Here is an 11,156-nt window from a genome sequence, read left to right as displayed (position 1 = left end):
AAATTACTAATTTGGAAACATATATGTATTACTATATTATGCTGAACTATGAATCCATGAGGCTTTCTGTTCAAGACTGACCACACAGGTATTCTTTCCCTTAGATGTCATTAAAGTATAAAAATGTATAAGTCAATATACAGATGGCAAATAAGCATACGAAAATATGTTCATCATCAGCTATTATGGACTAAATGTTTGTGTCCCCCAAAATTCTTACGTTGAAATCTAATCACCGGTGTGATGGTATTAGGAGGAACGACCTTTGGGAGGTAATTAGGTCATGAGAATAAAGTCGTCATAAATGAGATTAATGTCCTTTAAAAGGAGGCAGAGAGCTCTCTGGCCTTCTTTCCTCCATGTGAGGACAGAATGAGAAGTTAGCAGTCTGCAACTCAGAAGAGGACCCTCACCAGAACCTGACCGTGCTGGCACCATGATCTCAGACCTTCCGCCCATCAAAACTGTGAGAAAAAAATTTATGTTATCTATAAACTATCCAGTGCATGGTATTTCATTATACCAGCCTAAACTAAGACATTAGCCATCAGGAAAATGTAAATTAAAACCACAATGCTGCATATTCTTGCCAGAACAGCTAAACTAAAAAATAGTAACATTACCAAATATTTGTGAGAATATTAAGAAAGTGGATTTCCCATACACTGCTAATGGAAATGTAAAATGGTACAGCCACCCTGGAAAATCATTTGGCCATTTCTTTTTAAAAAATTAAACCTGAGCCAACTGAACACAGCAGCTTGCACCTGTGATCCCAGGTGCAAGAAGGAGGCTACTCAGGAGGCTAAAGAAGGAGGATAACTTTAGCCCAGGAGTTTGAGGCTGCAATGAGCTATGATCACACCACTGCACTCCAGATTAAGTGACACAGCAAGATTCAGTCTTTTAAAAAAAATAAATAAAAATTAGGCCTATACTTACCATGAACTCAGAATAAAATTCCCAGGGAAATTAAAATTTATGTCCATATAAAATCCTGCAGATTACCCTTCACAGCGATTTTATTTGTAATAACCAAAACTGTAAGTAACCAAAATGCCCCTCAATTTAAGTGAATAGTTATACAAACTGTGGTAATTCCATACTACAGAATACTACTCAGTAATAAAACAGAACAAACTACTGATACATGTAACAACTTAAATGGATCTCAAGGACAATATACTGAGTGAAAAAAATCCAATGCCCAAAGGTTACCTCTTGTACGATTCCATCCATATGACATTCTCAAAATGACAAAAGTATAGACTTTAGACGGAGAATAGTTCATGGTTGCCAGGGTTTAGGAATGGTGCTAGGGTAGGACACATTTTAAACAAGGTCTAATTGTAAAAGGATAGCACAAAGAGACTTTTTTGGTAATGAAACATTTCTAATTACAGTAATGGTTAAACAAACCTACACCATAAAATGGCAACAGAACCACATGTACACTGTACCTATATGAAATTCCTGGTTTTGATATTATACTATAGTTATGTAAGATGTAACCATTGGGGGAACTGGGTGTACTGTACATGGGACTTCTCTGTACTATCTTTGCAACTACATGTTGAAATCTATAATTATTTCTAAATAAAAAGTTACAAGTAACAACTATTTGATGATACATAATAAACTTCTAAATTATCTTATTTAGGGGGAAAAATTATCTATTAAATCCATGAGACTTGAAGAAAATAAGTCATTTGCTCCAAATTTCTATTATTTTGGTTTTGGGAGGGAGATAGGTTTTGAAAAACCTACCTGATGTTTATAATTGTCCAGCTGAGAAATTATAACATTACTACTGGCATAATGTAAAAGTAGATTGCATTGCTTTGCAAAGACATTAAAAGTTAAAATATTGAAAGTGCACCTAGATTTGACTGCATTTGCCTTTCTTCAGAGATTAAATTCCATAGTTAACTGTGGCTAAATCTAAATATATATAAACTTAATTCTAAGAAGTACATTTTCAAAGTATTTAATATAGTTAAGATTTCATTTTTGATACATAAAATATTTGCAGCAGCAACAAAACAAAAGCAAACTGAACTAGAGGACATTTAAAATAAAAATAATAGTAATTCCCATAAAAGGGTTAAATAGTCCTATGCATTTACTTGAGATATTTCATGCCAGAAAAAAAATACAAACACACACATCACTTATAGCCAATATTTAATAATCCCATATTAATTGATGTGTAAAAAAATGTCTTTATGATCTGTTACCACCCAAAAGAATGCATCATAACTTTCAAGAATATGTTCTTTGACTTCTAACCTCTGCTCTTCTTTAGAATTACCTGTAAGAGGGAAAAAAATAAGATTCATATTATATCTATGAAAAATAAAACATCATTCCTTAACAAAAAGTTAAATAGTCCTGGGTGCATAATATGCAAGACTGAATTTATAAAACCCAATTTGGAAGGTGATTAGGGAATCTTTTGTCTTATAGTCTTAGATTTCTCTAAAAACAGTCTTATCTCAATGAATATGAAACATGCCTAGATTCTAAAAACCTGGCTTTATTAGTTACCTCTAGATGTTAATTTCTTCTATTGTAAACCAAAAGTGTCCAGATTAATGGTTTCGAATTTGAAATTTTTAGACAATTTAGTTATCTAAATTAGGAGTTAAACAATACCAATTAAAGAGTTAAACAATATTCTTGAGTCTATATTAGACTCAAAAAGTCTATTATAAATCAGACCTTTCACAACTATAAACTAGGACAAATCCGCTGCAACATTAAATTTCTTATAGTTGGACTGGAATTATAATCATTTGAGACTAAAACTGGTCATCTTATGCTGAACAACCTGTTAAGTAGATTATTTTCAAAATAATAGTCTGTGGCACAAATTTAAAAAGGAGATTTTTAGTTGTAAAAAGACTGACAGTATTAGTCAGAATATCTCTTTTTTTAAAAAAAAACTTATCTACTATTTTAAGTAAATAAACCTACAGTTTATTAATAAAAATCCTAAATGTAAAAAATACGTGTATATTCTTCAATATCTTAAGCCTTGTTTTTCCCACAGAAAAATATTTACATTGACTTTAATAGTGTATAAATTTGTTGGAATGTTTATAATTGCAAGATAATTTAAAGCCCCTAGAAAATGCCAAGACATGCACATTTCTAGGCTTCCACAAGACCATCAAATAAATCTGTATCTAGACTAGTACTTCTCTGTCCTACAAGATAATTATCATGGGTACTTCAAAAGAAAGTTTGAATACTCAAATGAATTTACAAAACACTGAGTATATTATGCACTCAAACTTACAAAATACTAAATGGAGTTCAACAAGTTTCCTTATTGCTATATTTCTCTCATAGCCTTTCATAACTTTACATAACTATAGTTATTTAAGACATTAGAATTATGAGAAACTGGATACAGGGTACATGGGAACTCTAAACTATTTTTTGTACCTTCTTATTTCAAAATAAATCTAAAACAAAAACGTCTACAAAGAGGTAGACTGTCAAAAATAAATTTCCCTCCTCTATCATCCCCAGTCAACTGTGGTTGCCAGTTTCTTACATATTCTTACAGAAACAAGTTCTACAATAATACTGTGACTAATCAAGGAAGTATAGTATGCAAGGTTATCTACACTTATTTGACAACAGAAGCATCTGAGGTAGGGCCTTGATTAACATCATCTGGAAATAACATTTTCAGGAACATATCTGGAAAACCGCACCGTAGGCAACATCTTCTTAACATTATATAAAAATAACAGTAAAAAGCAATCATCTCTACTTATATAAGAGATTTTTTTTTCCTTTTTTTGAGACGGAGTTTCGCACTTGTTGCCCAGGCTAGAGTGCAATGGTACGATCTTGGCACACTGCAACCTCTGCCAAAACAAAGTTAAAAGAAATCAAATAATTGGTGATATGGTTTGGCTTTCTGTCCACACCCAAATCTCATCTCACATTGTAATCCCTCCATGTGGAGGAAGGGAGGTGATTAGATCATGGGGGCGGTTTTCCCCATGCTGTTCTCCTGATAGTGAGTGAGTTCTCTTTCCTTTATAAATAACCCAGTCTTGGGTATTTATAGCAGTGTGAAAAGGGACTAATACAATGAGGTAATTAGGATAATTTTAAAAGATCAAGAAGAAAGTAAGTTTTGATAAATTTCAAGGTGATATATCTTCTCAGTCTACAGATTAGCAGATTGTAGGAACATGAATGTTTCCTCTAAAGCAGTGGCCATTAATATTACCATTGGAAATTATAATATACATATGGAGGAAATCTAACTCCTTAATTAAAATCATTAATTCATAAAAGGCCAAATATCGACACAATCAACAAAGCTGAGTAAGGTATACAAATCAGGGAGAGGTGATGAACCGAGTGTTATTTTTGAAGTTTAATTCTTGCTCAAGAAAAGAAATTTGGATTTTACCTTTGCTGCGGCCAGTACATGCTCCTTGTTAATGACTCTACATTTACTCGCACAAGCGTTTGTCCTGGACTCTTCTGCTAATCGATGAACAAACAGTAAACAGTTCAGATGGACCTTTAAAACAGAAAATCCAAGTGGATTTTTAAGCTCAAATACTGATGCATTGAAATAATATTTTTAAAAATTAGTTATCTCAAAATGTATTGTACTATTTACCATTGTGATTAAGTAAATTAACTCTTCTATTTAAAATTACATAGAACTCAGTCTAATATAAGTCCATCTTAGATTCCCTGCAAAGAGACTTCGTCATTGCAATACATAAAACAAGCTATGCAAGGCTAGACCAAAGGCCATTTTGTAAAGCATCATTACATATCAAAACGTATGTAAGATTCGCTTAGTAACAAATATTCCTGCTTCTGATTCCAAATGGATTTAAATTTATAACATAATTTAAAATTTCCAGAAAATTTTAAATCAAAACATATCAACAACTACATTTTAGGCTATTATTCTACAATCTGAGGTCAAAGATTTTTAAACAGATATATTTAATTTGAAATATTTATTAAAAAACATGTTAATAGTTGAAATTGTTTAAGTTTGCTAAATTGAAAAGTGTATGTACAAAGGTCAAGTTATTTGTCATCCAACAACTATCATAAAATAACCATACTTACTATTAATAATCTTCGAGCCTCTTTTTAAAAAATTATTTAAAATAGGTAATATAAGCAGACTGAAAAATTTTAAAGTCTATTAAAAAATATAGTTATGTAAGATATCAGCATTGTGGAAAGCTGGGTAAAGGGTACACGGAAACTGTGTACTAATTTTGCACCTTTTGAGTCTATAATTATTTTAAAATAAGAATATAAAACAAAAAAGTTTACAAAAGGGTAGTAAACTATCAAAAATAAGTATATTCCCCATCTCATCCCCCAGTCAACCATAGCTGACACCTTCTTGTACATTTTTACAGAAACAAGCTCTACATATAAGCAAAACATATGTACTCATCTTCAGATAATATATATATCAACATTATCTGATTACATATATGTATAAACAAGCTCTGATATGTCATATAAAATAACACTTTGTTAAGTATTTTACTCAAAATCACCATCCAAACCAACCAAAGCCCTAATCTACAAGAACATTCCTTGGAAAAAAGTTAAAGTACATGTAATCCAAGCAGAAGAAAATGTGAAGTGAGCTAAAGTCGTATCTCAATCTCCACTCAAGAATCATATGTAGTACTCTTATTTATATTATTGCACATATCTTCCCCATCCTTTGCTTCTGCCAGGTACCTGAGGGCACTACCAACTTAGATCCAATTAGATAGTGTCTTTACCATGATTTATTTTGTTATTTACATGGTGGCAAGTGATCTTTGCAGTAAGAAGAACAATTTATACACAATACTTAACATTCACTATCTTGTGTACTGCACACTCTCCCACAGTTCACTAAATGTTAAATAACTAGTAATGTGGTGTTTTAATGCTTTATATAATGCAGAAATCTTTAATAGATTGTTATATAGGTGTTTAATAATGTTCTAGTGATATGTGGAGAAAACAGAAGTTTGGGAATTTAAACAAGATGAACAATCTATGAAAGGTGGATATTCTTTTGGTACATTTTTGATGCACTATCTTCGTTGATTCTCACAAGAATTCTGAGGTAAAGCATCCCAATTCCAATTATTTACATTATACTGTGCCAATTATTTTTTAAACTTTCAATGATAGCCCATTTATTTTGGTAGCAAAAACACCCCATAATATGGCACAATTTCATTTGTTAATCTATTCTTTCTACTTCTAAAGGTAAATAGCTTCCAGATACCCTCAGGATAAATTCCAAATTCCTTAATACTAAATCCCACTTGACTGGGAATCTAGTTTCACCTCTCACTGTTCTAAGCTTCCAGTTCTACACTAGGCCTTTTGAATTTCTTTGAGAATTCAAATGCAACCTTGCCTCTAGGCATCCTACTTGTTTATAGACTTCTCTGAAAAGCCCAACTTCCCCAATATGTAAGGTTATATTGATCCATAGCACTCTGAACTTTCTATCACTGCATAGACTACATCATGCTGTAATTTCTCACTTAGCTGTCTTCCTCAATGTACTCTAAGGATATGAATTATGCCTAGTCTTTTCAACACTGTATCCCCAGTGTCCCTTAACACATTGCTTAATACATAGTAGGCAGCTAATAATTATTATTGCATGAAGACCCCACTACATCTCCCCAGATAAGGCAAAAAACAATTTTTTTTAAATCAGACCCAATTAAACCACACTGTCTTAAGACTTAATTCATTAACCTAGATGGAATACCCTTTCCTCTTCGTGGCCATGAGCCACGGATACTGTGATGGTTAGTACTGAGTGTCAACTTGACTGAAGGATGAAAAGTATTGTTCCTGGGCGTGTGTGTAGGTGGTGCTGCCAAAGGAAAATAATATTGGAGTCAGTGGACTGGGCAGACCCACCCTCAATCTGGGTGGGCACCATCTAATCGGCTGCCAGCATGGCTAGAATAAAGCAGGCAGAAGAACGTGAAAGTACTTGACTTGCTGAGTCTTCCAGCCTTCATCTTTCTCCCATGCTGGATGCTTCCTGCCTTTGAATATCAGACTCCAAGTTCTTCAGCTTTTGGACTCTTAGACTTACACCACTAATTTGCCAGTGGCCCTAGGGCCTTCGACCACAGACTGAAGGCTGCACTGTCGGCTTCCCTAGTTTTGAGGTTTGGGGACTGGGACTGGGACTGGCTTCCTTGCTCCTCAGCTTGCAGATGGCCTATTGTGGGACTTCACCTTGTGACTGTGTGGGTCAATACTCCTTAATAAACTCCACTTCATATATACATCTATCCTATTAGTTCTGTCCCTCTAGCAAACCCCAATACAGATACTGAGACAAATTAGTATTACTTTTTCAAATCTCACAAAAATTTTTTCAAGCAACCTATATCTATGTCATAAAACAGTTAATTGGGTGGTACTACTCCAATGCGCTAAGGCTTATATTAAAATGGTCAGAACAAAAGTTAGTTTTAGGGTATTTAGCTAGGCATTCTAACTTGAAAAAGGTAAGCTATTCCATCAATAAGTTACTTTTAAAAATCTGCTTGCTTGAAAAATAAATCAAAAGAAAATTTATAAAGAAATACTTCTTGACAGTCTCAGTTGACAGAAAGACTGGGCCAGTCTGACTTCCTCCTCCCTTTGTCATAGCACTTTTGAATTTTACATGAACTATAAGCACCCAGATATTTGCACAGCATTCCTTTACATTTAACAGATGTTAACTCTCTCCCTAGTACCATCCCTGGGGCTAAACAATCAAATAAGGCATAAAACAAACAAAATAACAAAAAGCCAGTGAAGAAGAATAAAATAACACAAAGAAATTATAAATAAAATGCTAGAAATGACATCAATCCACATAGTTGTCATGCATTTCCAAAATTAATTGTAGACTCAGAATGTTGAAGCTATTATGCAAAACACCAGGAATACAAAAATTTCCAAATTCAAGTTCCCAGGCTAGTGGCAGAATCAAACCCATAAAGAAAAAGGCAAATGTGTGACAATAGATGATGGAGAAGAAGATAAGATTGATCCTTTCTAAGGACATTAATGAAAGCGTCACTGAAGTAACATTTGAACTGGATTTTGAAAAAATTGTAGGTTGCCAAGTAGAGTGAAGACATCTTCAAGCAGAAGAAATACCATGTACAAAAGGCAGCATAAAAGTAGATTAATTCTGTGTTAAAGATAATGGGAGACAGAAAAGCAGATATTCATTCTCCTCAAGAAGCTGCATACCACACGAGGAGACATCAGCATATGAAAACTCCTAGACAACAGTGTTAAGAGTCCCAATAGCTCAACTGTATGATGTATACTCTTACTGCTGTCCAAGTTCAGAAAAAAGAACAGATCAAAACAAACTGCCTTAACTATAGAAAACTTTGTGGATGATGTGGGATGCAAGTGAATTACACTTCTACATAATTTCATTTGATCTTACCTTAGGTCTTTTCATGATTCTAGCTTTTCTTTACAAATGCTGCTCCCTTTAATTTTAAGGTTCCTCTCACTTAACCTTGCAATAACTTTCAGGTGTAGTTTAATGCTAATTCATTGAACTTTTTGCTAACTCATTGAACTGGGTAAGATATGAAGTGTCAAAGGTGAGCAGAAAGTTATAAAGAAACCAGGGTAATCCATGCCACATTCAAGACAGTGAAGGCGAACTGTTTAATGAAAGCCAAACACGACGAGCACACTACCTGGGAAAAGCTAGTGACCAAAAGAACATTCTATACCCCATCAATGCAACCGCTTGAAATTTCAACTCACCCACTTTCCCATGCCACCTGGATCCCACAGCACTATGGAGCCCCTCTGTCCATGGCTTCTTTGGAGGAAGAAAGCGGTAGATGTGGGAGGATGCTGACTACTTGAGAAATTTCCACTAAGCCATTTGCACCAGCTAGTGGTCTCTTGGATATCTTTGATCAGGTACATTTCCTCTCCCTCCATTTAGAAGCCCCAGTGAAAGCTCCATAATATACTACGTAAAAATGTTTTGCAAGTGAATTTCATCTGAATTCCGTTCATTTGTGCCACCTCTATCACCAGCATGGGATAGTTAATTGGAGTCGGGGCACAAGACAGCCTGTATTGCCTCTTCTTACAAGATTTAAGAAAGTAACAAAAATAAGGGCAGAAGATAGAAGTAATACTTTTCTGGGGGAAAATGTGTTTTTGTTGTGTTTTGGCTTCAGAGACCAAATAAGGGGAAAGGGGCGATAATTCTATAGTAGTTTAGCAAAAAGGAAGCAACAGATGGGGTGGCAGTGGAGAAGTCCAGGAAGCAAAAGAGTAAAGAGGAGGTAGAAAAACCAATGTCGTTTAAGAACAGCTAGGATGATTCATGCAGTATGCTCTTATTATCCACAATTCTGTACCTTGATCTCCTGGAAATTATGTGTCCACTTATAATGGCTCCTTTACTCAAAGAGCCAAGAACAAGCTACCGAACATGCCTCCAGTGGTTTAAACCTAGAGAAATAGTGTTCATTGTGCCAGAGGAATATGTGTTCCAGGTATTCAACACACAAACTGAATTTATTTCAAGACAGAAACATTATTATACAGTGGTTTGATTGGGGCTTCTTATTAGGAGAACATTATGCTTCAGGTATTATGGGTCAGATAAGCAGGCTTTAGTAGTCTAGCTTAAAAACTGACTAGGTGTTCTATTACTTGTCTAGCAAAATGAATTAACAGTTGAGAGGACTCTTCCTACAAATAAACTTTCCCATCAGGGTCCTTTAGTAAGCACCCTCACCTAGAGGAAATAAGGCAATGTTTGGTTAAATGCGTAAATAGAGGAGAGACGGAGAGAGCCAAGGGAGGAAAGAGGAGACAGGGAGGGAGGCAAGACGGGAGGCCCTTAAAAGGCATGTGAGCAATGCCTTTTACAATAGCTAAATAAAAATGACCCAGACTGAATTCCAAAATCTATTTTTTAAAGGGTGATTCTTTCATACCCTTTGCAAGTACATTAATCACGGTGCCAGACTGTGTTCCTAAACAGCAATATTTAAAACTGTAAGCAGTAACTGTATGTTAAGCTCATGTGACTAAGAGTCTCCCTTTAAAAAGATCCAGATATTTACTTTTCGGCGCGGCCCGGTACAACTGAGCGCCAGGAATATGAACTGACATGCCAGGGTGGGGCATACGTTCCCTGTCATTGTTGGAACTGCCTTAAACATGGGCCTGAAAGAGCTATAAATTGGCTCGGAGCGGAAAAACAAAGGCTTAAGGTTATTGCCCTTACCTCTCCCGTGCCCCATTCCCAGCCCGAGAAGGGATGGAATCTCACCAGTAAGTCACCACTTTTCTCCAGACGAAGTTGAGGCTTCTTTCGCTTGAAGACTCGCTTTAGAAAGCCACGGGGAGCCTTCCGCTTTATCTGCTTCCTCTGGGAGACTATGGTCGACAGCGCCATCCTCTCTGTCAAGTACCAGCTGCCTCAGCTTCCGAGGTGCTCTCTGTATCGCACACAAGCTCCGGGGACACTGGGCCAGCGAAAACAATCCGGTCCGTATGACGCTTCTTCAGGCAGAAAAACCGCGGTCCGAACGTTCGAATCCGCCGCCAACGGAACGCGCCCGGCGCTCAGTAGTGACGTTAACCCTGAGCAAGCCCCGCCCCCGGAGACGCCTGCCTGTAGGTGGAAAACGCCCACGGTGGGCGGGTCCCGGGAATACCTGACGTCATCAAGAGCCTGCGTCCTCCTTTCATCACTTTCTGTATTATAACTTTTGCTCTGTGGAAGTGTTTCTGCTAGGTTCCCTAGAGATGATTGGAAGTTGTGGAGACAGAGATTGGTAAGCCAAGGCAGTTCTTCAAGCACTCACTCTATACTGTCCCTAATACCAATGAACAGAAGTTTGTGATGTTTTATCAGGATTCCGACAGCACTAATGCCATGCCTTCCTAGCAAGGAATGCATGATTTTCAGATACTAACAGTTAAGAATTTTACACTTCTACGTAATTTCATTTGATCTTATCTTAGGTCTTTTCATGATTCTAGCTTTTCTTTACAAATGCTGCTCCCTTTAATTTTAAGGTTCCTCTCACTTAACCTTGCAATAACTTTCAGGTATAGTT

The 11,156-nt window shown here is 35.8% G+C and overlaps 1 protein-coding gene across 3 annotated transcripts; it reads right to left on the bottom strand.

Annotated features, from left to right (window-relative positions):
* Positions 1–2,167: 2,167 nt before the first annotated feature.
* On the bottom strand, positions 2,168–10,687 carry CENPW (centromere protein W). Of its 3 annotated transcripts, none has more exons than XM_008952960.3 (3): positions 10,319–10,684; positions 4,439–4,552; positions 2,168–2,311 (listed from the first exon to the last, which is right to left on the bottom strand). In XM_008952960.3, exons 1-3 carry the CDS (start codon positions 10,487–10,489, stop codon positions 2,285–2,287), a joined length of 312 nt encoding a protein of 103 aa, XP_008951208.1. In that variant the 5' UTR covers positions 10,490–10,684; the 3' UTR covers positions 2,168–2,284. The 3 variants fall into 3 exon arrangements, with proteins under 3 accessions (XP_008951208.1, XP_003827665.1, XP_034818708.1); XM_003827617.5 differs by having other exon boundaries at positions 10,364–10,684; XM_034962817.3 differs by lacking the exon at positions 2,168–2,311 and having other exon boundaries at positions 4,435–4,512; positions 10,364–10,687.
* Between the last annotated feature and the right edge of the window lie 469 nt (positions 10,688–11,156).

This window comes from Pan paniscus, chromosome 5 (assembly GCF_029289425.2).
Source record: "Pan paniscus chromosome 5, NHGRI_mPanPan1-v2.0_pri, whole genome shotgun sequence".
Lineage (NCBI taxonomy): Eukaryota > Metazoa > Chordata > Mammalia > Primates > Hominidae > Pan > Pan paniscus.
The sequence above is the reverse complement of the archived record's forward strand: the minus strand, read 5'-3'. Positions and strand labels throughout refer to the sequence as shown.